Genomic DNA, 22575 nt, shown 5'->3' with positions numbered 1-22575 from the left:
TGTTTAGCCAGGCGGATTGGATTCCCAATTTCTTCGATTTGTGGTTTAATATTTGTGTTGTTTGACTTTAGGTTTGCCCCTTCATAAATGGATAGAGAATAAAGCATTGCAAAATGAAAGGGTAGTTTCTCTGGGTGAGGTTAGAGAAATGTTAGGTAGTTCATCTTAACATTAATTGTATGTATACTAACACGCAGCTACTGCTTTCTATACATAGACATCGTAGATTTTCTTCTTAACACCCTGTTAAGAAGCAGAGAATACTACCAAGTCCTGTACAATGAAGAAACAAAAGGAAAGAGAAACATAACATGACAAGAGGTAACTGAAACTTCTATTGCTTGAACCTGACAGCTACAAGGCCCTTGTTGATATTTCTCACCAAGCCTTTCCAGGAAACAAGAAGGTAGCTGAAGCTTCTCTCGAAAAGAGAACCTTGCCCCTATTGTTATGAACTGCCAATATCATTTTGATCTATTGAAACCTTCAGAATCATCTCTCGAGCAACAGTTGGTGTGGGATGATGTTGCACTTAACTCGAGTTGGTGGATCTACTGAAACCCTCAGAATCATCTCTCCGAGTAACAGTTACAGTTGGTGTGGGATGATGTCGCACTTCACTAGAGTTGGTGTTGGGATGATGTTGCACTTTTATGGTGAAACATAGCTGCATAGAAACATAGCTACATAGAAGCATAGAAGTTTTAGTTAGCTCCATTTTGGTTTCTTTCTTACTGGTCTTCCTCCCTACTTCTGTATGAAAACCTTATTTCGGTTGGAATATAGATTTGATGGTGTACAAGTTTTTGACCCAAAACACTAAGTGATGCAGATTCAGAAATCTCCACTTTCTGTACCCATGAGTACCACTTTCACGCAAAGCCATTAAAGCCATTAATAAGAATACCAGACAACTGTAACATCCAGTACAAGTTGAGACCTAAAATCATGTATATATAATTCGGGGATTACAAAACATCAGACCTAAAAACATCGTGTTGTTGCAGATCAAAACTTTGTTAAGGTACACGCGAAACATCCAATGAAAAAGAAAAATAAATAAATAAATCCTCAGTGCCTCTTTTTGCCGTGCTTCCTACCTCCTTTCTTCTTTCCACCACCTTGCTTTTTCTTTCCTTTGTCACTAGTACCAGTACCAAAATTCAATGCTTGTGGCCGACTTGGCCGATTTTTCATGCTTCTTGAAGAATTATTGTGCAATAGATGCTTCACGTTCAAAAATTTGGACTCGGGCTAATACACATGATTAACCAAAAATTTGGCTAACATGGGAAAAATTAGGCTTGTGGACCGGGAGGGCGACCGGGGCTAAAGCTCCGGTTAGCCCTCTCATAGGTCCGTCTCTGAGTTGACCTCAGTACGCTATCCTCCGCCTTTCGCTTCCCTGGGTCTCTATTACTAGAAGTTGATTTGTTCCCCCCAAAACGACCGAGAACCATATCCTGAATTAGCAGCAATTAACTATCAGCAAAACCTCCAAATTTGAACTAAATAGTAAAGATACTATTCCCTCCGTTACTTTTTAATAGGTCAGTTTCTTTTTTTGAGAAAATTAAGGAAATTAAGAGAACTAATTATTGAAAGTGGTCCTCTAGACAGTTGTCAATAAAAGAAGTGAAGTGAAATGGGCCCCATGACACTTGTCAGCCAAAGAAATAAGTGAAATGGTCCACATAACACTTGTCGTCAAAAGAAAAGTGGTCCCAGAAAATTAAAGTAACATTTGACTTTCCCAATTAGGAAACTGACCTATTTTTTGAAATATTTATTTATAGAAACCGACCTATTAAAAACTAACGGAAGGAGTATGTAAAAGTAATAAAAAATCCCAAACAAGCAATAGAAATCTTCAACAACCTCTTGTAGCGTTTTCTGTTGTCTTTCCTTTTGTTTCTTCATTGTGACTCTTGCAAGACTCAGTGGTACTCTTTGCTTCTTAACAGGCTATTACAAAGAAAATCAACAATACTTCAGTATAGGAGGAATTAGAGGCTTGGTAAATGTATAATATCCGAGACGAACCATCTGCATTGTTTTCCTACCTTCCCACTGAGAGAAACTACCCTTTCATTTTGCAAAGCCTTCTTTTCTTTCCATGTCATATGGGAGGAACCTTCAATAAAACAACACAAAAGTGATCAAACCACAATTGAAGCAATTTGGGATCAAGTTCTAACTGGCCAAGTATAGACAGTATATTTGTTTTTAAGTATCCATAAATAAAGCTAACAGTTTTCTGAACCAAAATAAGAAACAAGCCTCCTAAAAGATCTCATTTATAGCTTTGGTTGTAGGCTTGTAGATACATACTAGAATTTGTTGTTAACTTGATTAAGTACTGGTTAGAGAGCACATAATTGGCTTAATAATGAATCTCTCTCTATCGACTTTCCTAATCTTATACTGTCAGGTCATGTTACTAGATGTTAAAAACAAAATGAATCAATCTCATATTCAAATTTGACATGGTCAAAGAAAATAGCTTTTTTTTTCTTTTCCCTTTGGCTAGGGTTAATCACAAAGTTCCCTAAGTACCTATGGGTAATATTTATCAAGCACTAAATAATAGTGAATGGTTGGTTCTTTTATGTTCTCTAGATAATCAATAAGGAATCAAGAGACCAATAATACTATGTATGTTTGAGGTGTGTAAATTGCAATTCAAAGTGAGAGAGATAATAATAATAATAATAATAATAATAATAATAATAATAATAATAATAATAATAATAATACCTAAAAGCTTCAAGTCGAGGGTAGAGCCTGTTCCTGCAACCGCTCAGCAAGAGCCTCGAGATCGGTAGTCTTCTTCGACCCCATTACTATTTGTCAGTGTAAAACACAGAGAGCCTCAATCAGCCTTATTAAACCCTAAAACTAAAAAAATATTAGTATGAGAAATACACAAAAGCATCGAGTTGAAATTGAGTTGTTACGTTAATCTCAAAATTTTAAACTAGTTGATACTTGAATTCCTAGAAATCTATCTATATAAAATTGTCGAAACAAAACTGAGCATAAATTTCTCCACATAAACGGATTTGTTGATACCAATCAAGTTCACAACCTTACAGCTGTGTCTCCTTACAGCTGACAAACGACTGTGAGAAAGAGAGGGATTTTTCGTACCTTAATTTTGTTAGGGTTTAGACTTCAGAGAAAAGAAATAATAACGTGGGAGGAGGAGGAGGCGAACAAAAGAGAAAAGCACGATTTTAACATTTTATGCTCGAGGGTTAAAATTGTCTTTTAAGAAACTCTCAAACCAAAAGGGTAAAGAAATACAATTATGTCTCTCTACTACAGAGGAAGCGAGAGAGAGAGAGAGATCAAGGTACGATGTGTTTCATTATTATTAGTTTTGATGTGAGATTATCGGTTTTGATGTGAGTATCGTTATTTCCTATTGTTAATGTGTTGATCATATTTGTATATACATCAGTAACTTCTCAATTCGTAAACTGAACATGGTCCTTACTTGTTTGATAAAATTCCTCAATCGAAAATTCGCCTTGGGGTGTTTGAAACCATTAGTTGCATATTATCTTTCTCGACTGCATAGTTGGGGAGTACTTGAGATGGATTTCTTATTTTGGTTCAGACCGAGGGGTCCTATAAACTTTTTTTTTAATTATTTTGTTTTAGTGGAATTATTAAAACTAGGTTCTTTAATTTACTTGCATCTGTAGTGCAGGATTTGGGTTCATTCATTCTCAGTAATTTACAGAAACAAACTTTTACAATTTACAATATGGCCGAGAGACATCAAACTGATCAGCAACTGCATTCACCGCATCAAGGTGAAGATATGATTGCTTGTGTAGAGTCATTAGAAGCTGCCTTGCTTCCATGCTTGCCTGCTAGGGAGCTGCAAGCAATAGACCGTTCTCCTCATCCTTCTCACCAAAGTAAGTAATCTAATCTTGAAATGAACTATTGTTAGTCACACTTATAGTGATTTAGATCTGTCAGGTTTACCCATCCATTGTAATGGAAGAAAAAAACAAGATAATATGATGGGCGATTCAATTTGTTCAAAATTTTGTTTTTTCCGGTCTAATAAGCAACTCTAGCTGTGGTGACCAACAGGCAAGAAGTCCCAATTAGTGCACCCATCAGTCTTGATTTGTAGGATCGTTAGAACTAGGATCTGGGAAAATGAATTGTATAGACAAAATGTACAAGCTTGATGACGCAGTGATGCCGAGTCTCTTTTCCATTGTTTTCTCAACTTTGGTTGAACATTCCAACTATTCTAATTGGTGGGTATTGAGCTGAGTTCTGTGTTTCTGCTATGATATTCTTTTTAGTTCGATGGACTATGATAAGCGAATGGTAGAATTATTTTTCTTTTCCAAACTGAACCAAATGCATCTCATCTAAATTTTATAGTACAAAGGTGGTTCTAAAATTCCAACTTCATCTCTACAACTGGAATGTAGGGATTTGTTTACTCATGGCCTACATATTCTCAGTTGCAATCAGACAAGCTCAAACACTATCACATGGGAAAAGTTCCAATCACCAAAATGCGATCCAAAATTGCAAGATTTATAAAGGGATACCAAACCTAGTGGTCAGGATTGTTTTGTTTTAGAACTTCTCCAATGGAATGTATGTGAAGACAAATGTCTAAGTCCACATAGGATAGACATTCATTTTTCCTAAAATTCTTTTCCAACCCTAACTTCTTAAATCAATGTGAAGATGACATGGCTTAAGGTGAATGTCAAGTTTTAGACATTCACCTTGGCAATGTCAAGTTATCCTAGTAAGCTTTTGCTTAACTAAAATTAATTCAAATATATTAAATAATCATTTTTAGCTCTAATAAAATCTAACAGTTACTAAAAATAAAATTACATTTGATCCATAAAAAATCACAAACAACACCATTGGAGATTAACTATTTTCTTTCCCTAAATTTAAGTAAAAATTAGAATGAGGATGTCTTGTTTGCGTTGCCACCTAGGAAACACACACTAACCACCATTAGAGATGCTCTAATGGATTGGTATCTTCCCTCTCTATGTATGGTATCCCTATAAATCGTGCAAAATTGGCTGCGAACTCATAAGTAGTCATCCTGATGCTTATCAAACAAGCAGTTTGGTTCAGATAAATACTACTTCTTTTGTACTGTCTTGTCTGCCAATTTTATCACTGTTGTGGTACTTATGAGATATTTTATGGTGGGAAGAAGCACACTCTAATTGGACCATGGAGGTAACCGTTAGGCCCTCCGTTTAAGATGTGATCGGGCCACATACATTTTTGTACGTGGCCCATCTTTATATTTTGACACGCATATAACAAAAAATACCTGTCCCCACCAAATCCCCTTAACTGCTTTACTTTTTGAGAAAAAATAGGAAGTTAACAACAAAATAAAGACAAACAGTTAGGTAATAAAACTGTTTTAAAATTTTTTTCTACTTTATAAAACGTGTCAACATATAAATATGAAATATGTGGCCCAACCACATCGTAGCCGCACCGACCATTAGGAGTCTTTTGCTGGCTGCCCGCTATCATGTCTCTTGTGACGTGAAAATCCAGTATTTTTTTCATATCCTTTTTGTGATGCAGCATTGTAAGTAGTGAAGTTCTTGTATTCAAAACTGATGGTTACTTTGTCTCCTTATAGTTGACGTGGAGAGACATGCAAGAGATTTCATGGAAGCTGCCAAGAAACTACAATTGTATTTTATTGGACTGCAACATGAAGAGCTCCCCACAAAAGAAGCAACTCTCCAAAAGGTATTTTGTATGTAATACTTGTTTAGTGCATTCATAAAACAAGGCAGGAGGGGACTGATCAGCTGATTAAAAATACAGGATATAACTACCACTCACTTTGGGACATAACAATCATACTGCATAGTGCATATTCTTTCATGCCATGTGTGGTTAAGCCAATAACTCTTTTTATAACCTGAATGAGCGTTTTGAACCAGGATTCTCATTTGCAGTACTGTGTTTCTCCAGGAGATTGCAGAAATGGAAGAAGAGATGAGGACTAAGACACAGCTGATAAAGAAGCACGAGAAATTAATCCTAGGGTGGAGGAAAGAGTTGAAAGACCAGCTTGATAAACACATTACAGAGCTGGAAAGAGTTTAACTGTCACCTATTGAAGCAAATCCCATGTTTTGTCCAGAAGTGTTGATTATGTGGCAAGGAAGAAAATGAAATCTAAGATTTACTGTTTTTTTCTTTTCTAAAAACATGGCTAGTTTGGGGTCTATAGATTTTATTTGTGAGCTAACAATTTCTTCTCCCGATTAATTCAAATGGCTACGGGGTGCCTAAAATGGATGAGAAGACCAATGTAGGCTCGAATTACCCTAATACTAAACTCATATGAATAGAATCCTTTCTATTTTTAGAAAAAAATCAAAACCTAAAATTCTAAAACACAAAAAACTTTTCATTTTCTTCTGATCTTTACAAATCCGAATACCCTAATTAAAAAAAATTGTAATCTTTTGTCAACAATTACCGATCCGTAAGGTAAATCCGCATCAAAACCATTCTCGTAAACTCATCTATTCATTGATTTAGGCATCTAAAACCAATTTTTTACAAATCAAAATCTCTGAATCTACCTAGAATCGGTTTATATTGAAGCATCGTGTATACCAATTCTGGTATTTTCTTCGCCTCCATGAAGAACATGCACCAGAATCGTTCTATAGGGTGATTAGCATCTATCGATTAAGGGTAGAATCCGAATATAAAAAGACATAATAGGAATCGGTTTATAGGTACATTAACAAAAACCGATTCCTAGCATTTTTAAAGTTACATACTAGGTCACAAGAATCGGTTTGTGGCTTTGATTTCTATGTATAGTTTTATACCAAGAATCAGATTACATATATTGTTTTATATACCCATGGTGCAGCATCGGTGGATTCGCAATTGTCTAATATGCAGATTGTGTTTTGATTTTTCTTTTGTATATATGGACTTCGATCACTTGAGCTTTTTTAATCGGGCCATGGAACAAAATGATGGTGCCAGGGAACCAGAGGTTGTAAATAGGAGCATGTACAAGTTTGCCTATGGGTAGGGAGACCAAGTTGGAGCAGGCATTGACACTTGCTCGCCATCTTCCATTGGAAGAGCTCAGTGAGCTAATCAGATTTGCCAGTAGAAGGAGGGCCGAAATTGCAGCTCGGAGGGCACACGACAGAGAGGTGAATACTCTGTGGGAAGAAATGGAATAAGCTATAGCAGAAGCTGCTGTTGCCAATGCAGGTGGTGCTGCTGCTGCCAATGTTGTTGCTGCTGCTGAGAATTCTGGTGGTGTTGATGCCTGATCCTTGATGACTTTATACTTTATTATGAACTATTCAAGTTTGAATTGTTAAAAGACTTGTTTTAAAATTTAAAAGATTTTTGAAAACGTAAAGGTACCAAAGTACACCACCAACTTTTTCTTACACAACCTATATGGACTAAACTCGAATACAATTCTGAGAGTTCTACTTAATGAATCTCAATCAGGAATTATATGAAGAGCTTATATCTCTTTCTCTCACAATCAGAATGTAAACAGAGACAAGTCCGTGAACCTGATTATACCGTGAGAGTACTTGGACGATTCCAAAGATCAATATCCAAGAATCAATCAAGTTGTATCCAACAATTGCAATGGACTTATCTACTTGAATTGATTTTAACGTACAACCTGCGATATTTCAATTATAAAGATAAACAATATAACGCGGAAAAGAAATAACACAAACAACAGAAATTTTGTTAACAAGGAAACAACAAAAGCAGAAAAACCTAGGGACCTAGTCCAGATTTGAACACCAAACTGTATTAAGAATTTCGGGCTGGAATGTAGTTGAGACCGAATTAAACCGTCACAGCAATTCAGTTACAGTCCCGCTCCTTACCCCTCTTGAATCCCAGCAGGACTCCGCGCAATTGATTCCCTTAGCTGACGTCTTTTACAGCCTAAGAGTTGCTTCAACTTAATTGATGACTTTAAATCAATCTGCCTCCCATAGATATGCCTATATATGATTTTCGTTCTGATTAAAGATCAAGGTGAAGTAGGAAATCGATTGCAATAGACAAAGTCTAGAAAACCTCAAAATATGGTCTTATAACTCACGAAGAGCAGCCTAGATTATCATTCACCTCACAAGTATAAACTTGTGGAATCACAAAGTACGAAACGAAGAAACTTTGTGATTTCTATCTATCTTGTTTGTTAGAGAAAGGCCCGACGATCAAAAAAAGTTCAAGATACACTAACTATCAAGATAACAATAGTCCCGCTCCTTACCCCTCTTGAATCCCAGCAGGACTCCGCGCAATTGATTTCCTTAGCTGACGTCTTTTACAGCCTAAGAGTTGCTTCAACTTAATTGATGACTTTAAAACAATCTGCCTCCCATAGATATGCCTATATGTGATTTTCGTTCTGATCAAAGATCAAGGTGAGGTAGGAAATCGATTGCAATAGACAAAGTCTAGAAAACCTCAAAATCTGGTCTTATAACTCACGAAGAGAAGCCTAGATTACCATTCACCTCACAAGTATAAACTTTTGGAATCACAAAGTCCGAGACGAAGAAACTTTGTGATTTCTATCTATCTTGTTTGTTAGAGCAAGGCCCGACGATCAAAACAAGTTCAGGATACACTAACTATCAAGATAACAATAGTTGGACCTGGCTTCAATAATCCCTAGGTGAAGTCTTTTTTTTTCGGTAAACCCTAGAAGGATTTGAAGGAGAAGATGACTCTAGTTTACAACTAGGACACACAAGAATAATGTTAGGGATTCAAAGATCCCAGTTGTTTGAGGTTCTCCTTATATAGGCTTTCAAGATCAAGGTTTTTAGATTTAAGCTAAAGTAGCTTTGGAATTAAGCAATCAATAATCACCGTTAGATGAAAAACTTGACTTGAGATTAACATAACAGAATATACACTCTGGTTAGGTTTAACCATAACTGAACCGTGTATAATGACTTGTTCATGAAAGGTCAACTGAAACTAGCCAATTGAACGATAAGCTTAACAATTATCATGTAACACTTTAAGACTTAAATCTTGAGTCACAAATGTGATCAATCATGTCTAGATGGTGTTTTCAGAGAGTTATTGAAATGTCGATTATCTCATAGAAATATTTCTAATGCATCTGAAAATATTCGACAGGGTAAGTACGTGTACCTGGTACGTGTCCTGTACCTGTTCGTGAATATTTTTGTCATGGTATGTGCACAGGGTATGTATACCTTTAAGACAAAAACGAGTTCAGGAACACGTATCTTTTGTTGTTTGCATATTGGGTACGCGTACCAAACGGTTTTGAAATCAACAGATCTTTTCTGGTTTGCATACTAGGTATGCCTACCTTCCTAGTTCACGAGTCCAGAGGCTTTTTATGGTATGGATACCTGGTATGCGTTCCAAAAGTCGTTGCCGAACTATAGTTATGCCGGTACGTGTACTAGGTATCTATACTATGGCTCTATACTTATATTAGTTCTCCTAATATATATGTGAACTGGTATGCATATATACTGTCATGTATCCAGATTTACAGTAGATCTATATCTGTTAGAGCATAGCTCATTTGAACTCACCAAACGTTGGTATGTCAAGTTTGGTTGTCATATTTTAATATTATTATCTCTCCAAAGTTCAATTGTATTATTATCTCTCCAGAGTTCAATTGTATTATTATCTCTCCAAAGTTCATTATTATATAGAAACATAGTATTATTATCTCTCCAAAGTTCAATTGTATCATACCTTCGAAGAAATACTACGGTGATATGTTTCTCCCCCTTATTCAATACATACATTTTTTGCATAATAGGTGAAATCTATAGATGTTGATTCACTCCCCCTTTACATAATGATCCGTAAACCATATGTATGTAGTGCGAAACTACTAATTAATTCTCCCCATGTTTGTCAATAAAAATTGGCAAAGGTACGAAAACTATGGGATCATAATGAATTCTATCAAAAGATACTTCGAGACTTAAAGGAAATACATATTAACTTTTATTTAGATGATATCACAGAGTATAAAATACTTAGTGATCATCTAGGAGATTTAAGATATAAGCATCCATTGTAAATTCCACATCCACTCTCCCCACAAAGATATAGCAATTAAGCATAAGTTCAATTAAGAACTCTTCCCCATTTGATGTCATTCCTAAGAGAACAATATGAGTGACCTTACTTTAATGAAAAAGATGGATTTTGTCGAACATTAAATAATCACATGGATTTGTATCCTAAACATCGACATAAATTAATCTCAACGTCAGTTACAAACAAAGAGACAATTTTAATCGATATGACTCAACATAAGAAAATCTTACGAAGTAGATATTGCAATAGTTTCACAAAAGTGTGATCACAAATAGATCAATACTGTAAAAATTCTCACAAAGCTTGTTCTATTTTTAGTTCATAAAACTTAATAGATTTAACTTTTGAGCATATATGAGATATCAGTTCAATTCATAAAAAGGAAAGGACACATATATCTCATAAGATTTTGCAATACATTAAACCAATAATGATTAAATACTGCAATTTCATCTTCCAAGAACTCTAGAATTTAAATAAATAAATCTAAAAACATACAAGATGAAAATCGTTGGAAATAGCTTATGTACTCACAATATTTAATGCACCAAACCATAGTTATCCTTCTTGAAAACAAGAATAAATTCTCACATGAAGTTTTTTAGAACAATAAACGAAAACAAAATAAGCTAGAATTTTTCAGACTCTTCATTCGTATCAATGTCAAGTAATTCGAATTAACACACAATAGTATTATTTAGAATCTAAAAAAAATCCAATTTGAATACCATGAAATTTGTTGATGACTTGCATATCCAAACTGAATACCTAGGAGTTTTCAGGATTGTTAAATTTCCATGTAAATCGTAACCCAATACACCCATGTAAGTTCATTTTTTAGTTGTCTTTTATTTCCTACTTTTGTCAGTGACCATTATTTTATTTTTCTTTAAAGGAAAAAAAAATTCATTGATTTGTTTGGCAGAGTTTTACATATAACTTGAGTAGATCGACGAATAAATTACAGTAAAAAGTACAAATAATGATAGATCTTTTAAAACTAAAGAACTAATAAATAACATGAAAGGTGCCCAATACATATATTTCCATAAGAATATCGATGTTTTCCTAATGGTTAGAAACTTCATGTTGAACCATTTTGAGTTTTGAATCTTTAATTTAGATTCTTTTATCTTTAAATCTTAATTATAATAACAATTATAATGCATAAGTAAAGTAGATAACACATATGCAATTTTGTTAACGAGTAAGTTGCAAATGCAGAAAACCCCCGGGACCTAGCCCAGTTTTGAATACTCTCAGAATTAAGCCGTTATATAAAGAACATAAGTCAACTTCGTATAGTTGAGACCAAGTAGACTACCCCTAGCTACTTAGTTTCCTCAGTACCTATGCGTCTTCGACCTTTTGGTCACGCACGTGAATCTCAAGACAGAAGTCAATATCTCAAGTTGCTTTACCCAGTAAAGTCTTTATGTACTCAACTCCTTTAGATCGTATTCCAAACAGTAAAGGAATAAAATTGTTTGGTAACAATTTATATTATATTTACTGTAAAAGATATGTTGATTAGTCGACAAAGGATTTTCCATTTAATCTAATAAACTCCTTTGTCGGGTGTGATCAATCCAATATGAAAGTTCAGATCTAGATTCACAACTAACAAATTATAGATAACCACCAAATGATAGTTGTCGATCTATATGAATATGTTATCAAATCTATCAAAGATAAATCTAATCTTAGTCGGATCACATCCGATCAATATGTGTGCACAAATTCACAAGATACGAAAACTAATAAGAAAATCTTCTTCGTCTTCAAATATTCAATTGCCTTCTTAATAACATGCACAACACAAACGTGAATCCTCTCATGATCAATCACACACAAAACGGAGTCTGTTAACAATGGATTATTACAAGATGTCTTTAGATCTACAAATAGTTCTAAACATCTCGTCGATACTTTGATCTAGTTTGAGTGACCCTTGTGTCAGAAGAGAAGGCTCTCAAGAATAATCAAGCTAGGTGCAATCAAAGTTTCAAAAACTGTTAGCAATCAAATCAATAATCGAAAACTAAAATAACAATGTAATTTGAAAACGCGGGGGTACAACAACCACACCCAACTATTTCGTTCGCCAATCTGTATGGACTAAAATCCTATATAATTCTAAGAGCACCAAGTTACTGAGTCTCAATCAGGATATATATTAAAGACTTTAACTATTTCTCGACGCAATTAGTAAATCAAATAGATATAAATACGTGAATTGATTGTTATGAGAATAACTCGGATGGTACCAAAGACCAATGACCGAGTGTCAATCAAGTCAAATCAAACAAACAAGGTCCGACTTATAAACTGTGATTGGACTAAGCACAACATGTGATATTTCAATTATATAACGGAATATAATGCGGTGCAGAAAACCCCTGAACCTAGTCCATACTTGAATGCCACACTGTATTAAGCCGCTACAGACTCTAGCCTACTACAAGTTAACTTCGGTATGGAATTTAGTCGATCCCTAACCAAGTCTCACACGGATTAAGGTACAACCGCGTTCCTTATGCCTCTTGAATCCCAGTAGGAATCTGCGCACTTGATTCCCTTATCTGATCTCACCCACAACTAAAAGTTGCTACGACCCAAAGTCGAAGACTTATAAACAAATTTTTCTTCCACGGATAATTCTGTTCTGTTTGTTGTTTCCGTCTTAAGATAAAGATCAAGGCGTACAGGAAACTCAATTAATAAGCTGGTCTTATACTCCCGAGCCTAGAAATATTAGTCACCTCAGAGTAACCTAACTGATTAACAGAAGAAGTTATTGCGAAATCACAATAGTCTGGGACGAAGAACTGTTGTGATTACTTTTTATATCTTACCTATCGGAGATAAATCTTGAGAAAATATTAGAGAAGATTAAACTCAATACGATAGAAAAAGCAAGATCATGATACGCAACTACAGAGAAAATAGTTGGACCAGGCTTCACGAATCCCAGATGAAGTCTTCAAGTCGTTAACCCTAATAATGGTTTTCAGAAGAACTGTAAACCTGGGTGATAGAGAATCGACTCTAGTTTGCAACTAGGACACACGAGAGTGTCTTGATTAGGTTTCCCATATGCTAGAGTTGTCCCTTATATAGTCTTTCAAATCAGGGTTGCTTACAATAAAAGCTAAGATAACTTAGTAATAAAGCAATTAATATTCATTGTTAGATGAATTCCTGAGTTAAGATTCAAGCTAAGTCTGCTTAGAAAATAAGAAATTAATCTCCACCGTTAAATGGTATTATCTTGATACACACAAATGAAACATAGCCATATTTAGATATGGGTGAACCGTACCTAAACGTGTATAACAAGTTGGCTCAATAACAGTTAACCGAAGTTATCCATATAAACAATTTTAGCTTAGACATATTCATCTAACACTTCTAGATCAAATATGATAATCAATCAATCATCATAGATAATCAAATGAATCTAAATGTGTTTAAAGAGAGTTGTTCAAATGTTCATTATCTCGTAGAAAATATCAATGAACAATTTGAAGCATATTCGGTTTGGTTTGTAACTATACAAAGTACTTATACAAGAACCAATTCACGAACATAATGCCATGGTTTGCAAAGCAAGTTCGCATACCTTAAATCATTAAAGTTTCAGCGACTTTAGTTTGCAAACTGAGTTCGCAAACGAATTTGAGTTCATGAGTATGAGTTGTCATACTTACCTATTTTAGAACCCAACAACTGTATTTTCAAACAGTGAGTACGTGAACCACAGTTCCGGACTTGCCTAGTCTTACCATTCGCAATCAGTTTTTGCAAACCACAGTTCTGTACCTTTCACAGGTAAACCTGTTCCCAAACAGAGTTCGCAAACAAGAGTTCCGGACCTGAACTAGTACTTCACAGTTTGCATACTAGGTACGCATACTATGTTGTATCCATCCATTGGCAGTAGTTCTAAAACTCTCATTTAATCGTTGAAACATCCTTGGAAGACAACAATGGTAATCTTACACATACCACTACCTTCAAGTAATTTTCAAGTGATTAATTGATCAATATGAAACTTCCCAAGTTAACATTAAATGATTGTCTCACACAAATCTTTTTTTTTTTTTCAAATAAGAAAGGAAATTCATTAAAAATTTAATGTAAGACTACATTCAGTTCTTCTCTAATTAGAGATTTCAACCAAGAAGGAAAGTCTACATTCCAGCATTGATCTAATCTAGCACTTCTAGCCTTCTTTGCTAAAATATTTGCCACTTCATTTGACTCTATGTGCACAAATTTGCATTTTCATTCTCTAAAACCTACTAATAGACTTCTACAATCTTGAATAACATTATTTTTTGTCCATATGACTTTTCCTACATCTCCATTTATTGCATCAACTACATTTAGACAGTCTCCTTCCAAATGCAGTTTTTCCACAGCTGAAGCTTTTTCCCACTTGATTGTTGCCAGTGCTGCTAAGGCCTCAGCTTGCTCCTCATCTTGAGCTAGTCCAGAGATTGATTGTGCTCCTCCCCATTGCCCTGCATTGGAAAACATCATCAGACCAGTACCCATATGTTTCTTTCATAAAAGCACCATCAAAGTTTATCTTGTGATATTCAAAGTCTAGCAGTTGCCAGGGAATCACATTTCTAGATTGCCGAACAATGTGACTTCTCCCTGTAATGGAATTTGCACTCAATTCAGATAAATCCTTATTAACCTGGGCCACTAATTTAGCAGCCTGAATTGTTCCATTATCAAATACCACAGAGCACCTCAGTTTCCAGATCTGCCAGATTGCAAAGCTAACAAACTGGACATATTTGTCATGATCAGTTCCTGATGCATTACTGGTTTGAAACCAACTAGTAATCCAATCCTGCAAGTTAGTAGTAGCAATAATTCCTGCAATGTTAGCATCCAGAGCAAACCATAATCTTTTAGTCACTTCACATTCAACAAAAAAGATGGTTAGCCGTTTCAATATCATGCTGACATAAAGGGCATTCACTAGGTATTGAAGACATAAACCTACCAATATTACTTATCATAGAAATACAATCATTAAGACATTTCCATTAAAGATGTTTTACTTTTGTGGGAGATTTAAACTCCACAAAGATTTCCAAGGGAAAGAGCTAGTTTCAGTACCATTCAGATCATGCAGAATGCATTTATAAGCAGATTTAACACTAAAAGGACCATTATGAGTTGGAGACCATTTGAGAATATCCTTACCAGAGAATGGGACTCTTATCTTACAAATTTCATTGACAGTTTCCCTATCAAATAGACAGTTTAAAGTGTCTACTTTCCACTCACCTGTTCCCTGTACCAACAATTGATTAACCGTTTTCATATCATCAGAAGCAAAAGTACTACTCAGTAAAGTATCTTTACTTGGTACCTATTTGTACTTCCAAATTTTAATGGAAGAACCATCCCCAACCTCCCAACAATAGTGTTTCATGATTAGCTCAAGACCTCTACAAATGCCCTTCCAAACCCAAGAAACTGACTTTATGCTAACAACATGAAGAGGATTAGAATTAGGAAAATATTTATGACTGAGAATTTGAACCCAAAGGGCATCTGGTTCAGGTAATATTCTCCATGCCAACTTTGCCAGGAGGGAAGTATTAAGGTACTCAGTTTTTCTTATATTAAGACCACCTAGCTCAATAGGTTTAGACACATTATCCCAACTCCAAATGTATCATCCCCTAGCAGAACCTTTTCTGTTCCAAAAGAACTTCCTATGAATAGCATCTAACCTATTTGTCATGTTTTTTGGCATGGGAAACACATATGAGTAGTGTGAAGTTAAAGTACCTAAAGTTTTATAAGAACAGTCCTTCCTGGTTGGTTTATGTACTTACCTTGCCAAGTGTCTAGTCTTTTTTCACAAGATTCTTCTAAGTATTTGAATGACTCCATTTTGTTTCTCTGCAGAAGCAATGGGACCCCTAAGTACTTGTCAGCCAGTCGTAGGTTTTTAATCTTAAGGATAAAAAGTATCTAAGATTTATTTCTAGGTTCAGTTTTTGGGATAAAAGCTATCCCTGATTTCTCAAAATTTATAGCTTGGCCAGAGTACTTACTGAATTTATCTAGCATAGATTCTAGTTTCCTATCCCCCTTGAAAGTAGCCCTGATAAACACAAGACAATCATCAACAAAAAGTAAATGACTCACAGAAGGACTAATTTTGGTGACTTTAATACCTTGGATATCATTCTTCCTCTCTGCATCAATAAGCATTTTAGATAAGACATCTATACAAATGATGAACGAATATGGGGACAAGGGGTCTCACTGTCTAAGACCCCTAGTAGGATAATAAACTTCACCGGGACAGGCATTTAGCAAGATAGAAGTAGAGACTGTAGACACACATTGCTGTATAAGATTACACTAATGTTCATGAAATCCAAGTTTTTTCAAAATATCAATCAAAAACTTCCATTCAATCGTATCAAAAGCCTTAGACATGTCAAGTTTAATAGCCATTAATCCTGATTTGGTTATATTCTTCCTCATAGTGTCTACAAGTTCATGAGCAATAACAAATATTATCTGTTATTTGCCTAGAGAACAGAAAAACTGGTTGATAGGGGCTAATAAATTTATCCATGACAATTTTGAGTCTACAAGCTAAAAGCTTAGAGATTATCTTGTATATTACATTCCTCAAACTTATAGGCCTAAAGTCAGTAGGTGTTTTTGGAGCATTATTCTTAGAAATAAGAGAAATGAAATTATGGTTCATCTGCTTAAGTAAATGGCCAGAACTGGAAAAATATTTTTACCATATCAATTGTATCAGGTCCTACTGTCTCCCACATTTGCTGATAGAATCCAGGAGGGTAACCATCTGGACCAGAGATAATCTATGGCTGCATTTGTCAGACAATAGACTTTATCTCCTCATCAGTGGGAGGATGAATTAGGAATTCATTTTCCTCAGCTGTAATACAGGTCACCAGAACATCAAGTAAACTACTATCACTAGGAGGATTAGTAGATCTACTCATCTTACTAAAATGGTCTCTAAGTTCAGTAGCTATCATGCTCTTCTCAGTCATCCAAATTCCTATGTTGCTTTTCAAACACTCAATTTTTGTTCTTCTTTTTATAAATTTAACCTTATCATGAAAATACTTTGTATTTTTATCATCAAAAGTTAAAATATTCTCCCTAGCCCTTTGCATATAGTAATCCTGTCTCACATTGTACCAATATTTCAAGGCCTCTTCCAAGCTTTTTTTCAACAAAGTATTAACAGAATCATGCATATTGTTGGAGATATCATCAAATTATTTTTGGATGTTATTTATGTGTGTTTGAAAGTTCCCAAAGAATTCATATTCCATTGCCGAAGATCCACTTTGACATTATGTAAGGATTTAGTGTGTTTATAGGATTTAGACCCATTCTCACTAGTTTTCCAATTTCTCATTATAAGGTCTTTACAGCTATTGTCACTGAACCAACACCTATTAAACCTTAGTGTCCTCCTAGAGTTATTATCCTTCCTAGATGTGACAAGAAGAATTGGAACATGATCACTAGCTAGACTTATCAAGTGACAGGCAATAGCTCTAGGGGAAAAAGAAAACCAGGTTTGATTAACTAGAGCCCTATCAAGCTTTTGCAGAATTAGAGAATCACCATTCCTATGGTTACTCCAGGTAAAAGGGTTACCTATGTAAGAGAGGTCAAAAAGTCCTAACTGATCTAGGTGATTTTAACATCATCCAACTGACTTTGAGGAATTAAGTTGCCACCAACTTTTTCCTCTTGTCTCGTAATAAAATTCAAATCCCCAAGGACAATCCAAGAACGATTATATCTATTTGCTAGATTATCAAGATAATCCCACTGTTTTTCCCATCCTACATCATATAGAGCTCCATACATACAATTTAACAATGTGTAACCACTTCTAGAATCCATATTCACTAAGACAGTAATGAAGTTAAAGTTCATATCAACTAGATCAATATGAATTCCATCTTTCCACAGCAAGCAGAAACCGCCTGAGGCTCCAATTGGATTGACATAGAGATAGTTTATATAATTATATGAGTGCGTAAATTTTTCCATTTTCAAATTCATGGTTTTGGTCTCAAAAATATAATGTCTGGGTCATTCGATCTGATTAACTCTCTCAGGTGTTGTCTGGTATATTTGTTACCAAATCTCTGGACATTCCAGGACAAAATTTTCATAGTTTGGCAATCTAGGTTAAAAGCAAGGCAGTATCTGAAACCTAAAAACAACTTCTGGGTACCATTGTAATCAACCCAAAGATTCCAAAAACAAACAAATAAAGCAATCATACCCAATTGATTAAGAGGAGGTAAAATAATTTTAGGAAGAGGTGAAAGATTTTTGCAAACCTGATTTGCATCACTCAATCGTATTTCAGTATTGGCTGAGTGATAGGTTTCTTCACTCCTTCCTCCACTTTCAGCATCTGCCATATTCAGGTCTTCCCCATTGTAGGTGACAGTAAGATTGTCCGTATGATAGACTTCATCACTCTGAGAAGCTTGGTTTCCTTCATTCTGCTCCTGGTTTCCATCTAGCAAGACATTGTTATCTTCTATCGAGTCGTCCCAAGTTCTTTTATTCTTTCGTGGGTTAGACCCATCATCACTATTACCACCCGACCCGCTGGAAGAACCATTCTGCCCATTTGCTTCCTCTTGTTCCTTTTGCTGCTGCATCATTACTTCTACCATTGAGCATGTTTTTCCCAATAGGCCTAAAATTCTTTCTCAGTCAGACCATAGATAAAAATATCCCAATCGATCTCCTCACATCTCGCCTCATCATGATCAATAACAAAGCAATAAAGACATATTTTCTTTGGTTGTTTCTCAAAGTGATACTTCACCCAAACTTTTTGTTTAACAGCATTAAAATTCCACACACCTCTTTTTAATGGCTTACTTAGATCAACCAGTACCTTAGCTGTAGCAACTCTTCCCCTGATTGTAACACATTTCTTCCCATCGACTTCAACTTTTTGACCAATGTCCTGGATTATCTTCTCAATAATTCCATCATCAATGTGTTCCAATGCTATATTTCGGAGAATCACTGAGAAGATTTGGTGAGTAAATTTGTATTCTTCCACAGGAACTTAATTATCATATTCCTGGAGCACAATGAACATGAAGTTGATAACCCATGGAATTCTCTTAAAGACTTCCTTCATATCCTCATTGGTTTTGAACTTAAAGACGAACAAGTTAGTCCCATTGTGCTAACTTCAATCTTCTTGTACATCCTCCATATTATATTCACCTCCCTCAGAACATCATCATACTCAACTTCATCTTTATGGACAATCTTTCCAATTAAGCAGTTATTCCATTTTGTGGCCGCTGCATCAATATCAGTCGCTGATATCAAGCTACTTCTTGCAGTCCTTATTTGGTCGATGTTGAGATTAGTTTCCCCCATCCTCCTAGATAGTGCCGCTAGTTGCAGGTTGCTGGGTTGCGCCATTTGTTTAGAGAGATCTTCTGTTTGGTTTCTTTTGAGAATTCTTTTGTGTATGTGATAAGATTGGTACTTCTTCTTAGTATTTATATAACCCATATTAGGTTTAGGGTTTTCACGGATGCTTAACCGCCTTCCAAAATTATCCCATATCCTTGATTCTTCTCTCCATTCTTCTCCAGAATATGATGGAGAGAATATTGACTCTAAAAAAGGTATTTTGAATTTCAAATTTTTGAAATCCATAGATTGCGCTCTCTTCTTCGGTGCATTTCCAATTCTACCCTTCAAATCTCTGATTCTGCAATGTCGATTCTGCAGCAAGCTTCTTGTATCAAGATCCAACTGAAATATGATACCTTGAGTGATAGCAAATCCCACTGATTTGTGTATCATACAAACGAACAATAATAAGACAACAAACACCACTATTGATCGAAGAGCACTACTATGTGAAGACCTGAGTTTATACATGGCATATGCTAAATCACCACTTTTTCTGAGGGAGGTTGAAATTCCCCTACACCACTGTTTACAACCACCACTGAAACACAACTTTGAGACTGCAAAACAGGAAAAGAAGATTAAATAATCATATCCAAAGTAAAGAAACTACTTTCTCCATATAAAGATTAAAATAATTGAAAAAGAAATTAAACATGAATCAAAAACTTGAAAAAATCAGATCTTCATAATGAAAAAATGAATCATAAATACAAAAAACAGGTTAAGAAGAAGATTCAAGATCGTTAATCAAATATTTTCATGTGGATTTAGAAACCGATTTTCTAAACAGGTTAACAAATCATGTAAGATGTTCAAGGTAATTTTCACATGATCATTTTGACTTAATATTTAGTTTCCAACAAATAAATTATTTACCACTAAACTCGTCAAGTAGATGATGAAGCATTCTAAGCTTTAAACTTGTATTTCGAGAAATATATAGACGAGATAAACTCGGCTCAAAATTTCAAATGTGTATAACACAAAGCCTATATAGCTATACGACTTAGTCTCATTAGAAGATATAATTGAATAGACTTCTGAGTGATAGATAAGTTTTTGTCTCCACATACCTTTTGTCGATGAAGTTCCTCCAAGCTCTTCAGTAGATCTTCTTATTCAATTGGTGAACGCCGTGAAGTCTAAAGCTCAACTACACACTTCTATCCTAATCCGATACATAGCTATAAGTAGACTAGAAATCAAGTTTTGATCAACTAAAATTGACAAACAAGCTTGAGGTAGCAATGCTTGCGAGTTCGACCGAGCAGTGCTCTAACAATCTACCCCTTTGTCACTTTTAGTGACAAAACTATCAATACATATGGATTACAAAATAAATAAACTTGGTAGCTTCGAATCCACCATGCTTGATTTCCTTGGCTCTCCAACTTCCTTGAATTCTTCGTCACTTCAAGTTCTCCATCGATTCTAAACGTGTTCAACTCAGCATCATTGTTGTTGAAGATCAGTAGCAGTAACAATATGAAAACATATGTTCTCAATCGTTGTTATTCAGTGTCGTAGTATTATTATATAGAATCAAAGTCCAATTGCATCACAACTTTGAAATAATACTACTGTGATATGTATCACTCCCCCTTGGTCAATACTTCCATTTTAGAATGGAATCCACTCCCCCTTACATAATGATCTGTAAACCATATGTATTTAGTGTTAACTACCAAATAATTCTCCCCTTTCTTGTCAATATAAATTGGCAAAGGTACGAAAAGTATGGGATCATAATGAATTCACAAAAGATAATTCATGACTAAAAAGAAATATATCAACTTTCTTTCGATGATTTCACATAGTCGAAACTTATTGTATTCATCAAGGAGTTTATTAAGATACGAGTTAACCCCTCAAATTCCACAACCTCTCTCCCCACAAAGATATGGTAATTAAGCACAAGTTCATTTAAGAACTCTCCCCCATTTGATGCCATTCCCAAGAGTACAAGATGAGTGATCTTACTTTTACAAAAAAAAAAAGGATTTCTTTGGACATTAACAAATCACATGAATTTGTATCCAGTAAATCTCGAGTAAATTAATCATAAAAAGATCTTATTGATCATTTTAGTCGGAAATCACTCAACATAAGAAAACTTACGGAGTAAACACAGTAGTTTCACATAAAAATGGATCAGGGAAAGATCAATACTGAGGAATTTCTCAAAAAGTCCATTCTATCTTTTATCAATATATGCATAAAGACATAATAGATTTAACTTTTGAGCACATATGAGACATAACACAATTCACGAATGTAAAGGCACATATATCTCATAAGACAATTACAATATATAAAACCGATAAGATTAAATATTTCAAGTTCATCTTCCAAAAACTTAGAATTTAAATAAATAAATCTAAAAACATTGCAAGGTGAAAATCGTTGGAAATAGCTATGTGTAATCACAATATTTTCTAAACCAAACCCTAGTTATCCTTCTTAAGCATAAGAATAAATTCTCAAAAATAAGTTTCCTAGACATTAAGATGATATATATCAGAAAAATCTAAGCATCATCTTCATCATCATCGGAATCCATCCAAGGGGCTTGAAATTTATCCATTTCTTCCTTGATTTCGATATTTTTTTTTAGCAATTACACATAATTTTTCTTGCACACATTTTACCTTGGAATTGACCTTACAAAAGCCCTTGTAAATTTTTTGAAGAAGACTCATAGGTGATATGATCACAAGAACCGTCAATGGTATCACATCTTTGTCTTTTGTAGAAATTCATCTTCATATGTTTGATAATACTTGGACGAACCGGTTTGGGAGTTCCAATAGAATTGACGATGGGAGAAATTGAATGTTCTCGACATATTTTCCCAATTAAGCAAGGAAATCCTAACTTCTTGTTGGATGACGTTATTGAAACCATTTG

At 34.9% G+C, this 22575-nt stretch overlaps 2 protein-coding genes across 6 annotated transcripts; one reads left to right on the top strand and one right to left on the bottom strand.

Annotated features, from left to right (window-relative positions):
• Positions 1–933: 933 nt before the first annotated feature.
• On the bottom strand, positions 934–3192 carry LOC113308861. 4 transcript variants are annotated; one of them, XR_003340149.1, is made up of 5 exons: positions 3151–3192; positions 2758–2892; positions 2064–2134; positions 1879–1965; positions 934–1463 (listed from the first exon to the last, which is right to left on the bottom strand). XR_003340149.1 is itself a non-coding variant. In XM_026557310.1 (4 exons), exons 2-4 carry the CDS (start codon positions 2121–2123, stop codon positions 1299–1301), a joined length of 312 nt encoding a protein of 103 aa, XP_026413095.1. In that variant the 5' UTR covers positions 2124–2134; positions 2758–3131; the 3' UTR covers positions 934–1298. The 4 variants fall into 4 exon arrangements, 1 of the variants encoding a protein (XP_026413095.1); XR_003340152.1 differs by having other exon boundaries at positions 2758–2843; positions 3151–3189; XR_003340151.1 differs by lacking the exon at positions 3151–3192 and adding an exon at positions 3089–3136.
• Positions 3193–3244: 52 nt separating this feature from the next.
• Positions 3245–6417, top strand: LOC113308847 (mediator of RNA polymerase II transcription subunit 28-like). Of its 2 annotated transcripts, none has more exons than XM_026557295.1 (4): positions 3245–3355; positions 3716–3929; positions 5669–5781; positions 6010–6417. In XM_026557295.1, exons 1-4 carry the CDS (start codon positions 3311–3313, stop codon positions 6142–6144), a joined length of 507 nt encoding a protein of 168 aa, XP_026413080.1. In that variant the 5' UTR covers positions 3245–3310; the 3' UTR covers positions 6145–6417. The 2 variants fall into 2 exon arrangements, with proteins under 2 accessions (XP_026413080.1, XP_026413089.1); XM_026557304.1 differs by having other exon boundaries at positions 3329–3355; positions 3711–3929.
• The last annotated feature ends 16158 nt before the right edge of the window (positions 6418–22575 follow it).

The sequence above is a fragment of the Papaver somniferum genome, chromosome 1 (genome assembly GCF_003573695.1).
Source record: "Papaver somniferum cultivar HN1 chromosome 1, ASM357369v1, whole genome shotgun sequence".
Taxonomy (NCBI): domain Eukaryota; kingdom Viridiplantae; phylum Streptophyta; class Magnoliopsida; order Ranunculales; family Papaveraceae; genus Papaver; species Papaver somniferum.
This window is presented reverse-complemented; position numbering and strand designations above follow the sequence as displayed.

Excerpts from the sequence above, each read along its gene's own strand:
- LOC113308861 (XM_026557310.1), bottom strand. The coding sequence starts at position 2,123 with ATGACATGGAAAGAAAAGAAGGCTTTGCAAAATGAAAGGGTAGTTTCT. Across the intron at positions 1,966-2,063 it reads TAGTTTCTCTCAGTGGGAAG|CCTGTTAAGAAGCAAAGAGT; the intron begins GTAGGAAAACAA and ends TCTTTGTAATAG. Across the intron at positions 1,464-1,878 it reads AACAGAAAACGCTACAAGAG|GATATGGTTCTCGGTCGTTT; the intron begins GTTGTTGAAGAT and ends CTGCTAATTCAG.
- LOC113308847 (XM_026557295.1), top strand. The coding sequence starts at position 3,311 with ATGTCTCTCTACTACAGAGGAAGCGAGAGAGAGAGAGAGATCAAG. Across the intron at positions 3,356-3,715 it reads AGAGAGAGAGAGAGATCAAG|GATTTGGGTTCATTCATTCT; the intron begins GTACGATGTGTT and ends TCTGTAGTGCAG. Across the intron at positions 5,782-6,009 it reads AAGAAGCAACTCTCCAAAAG|GAGATTGCAGAAATGGAAGA; the intron begins GTATTTTGTATG and ends GTGTTTCTCCAG.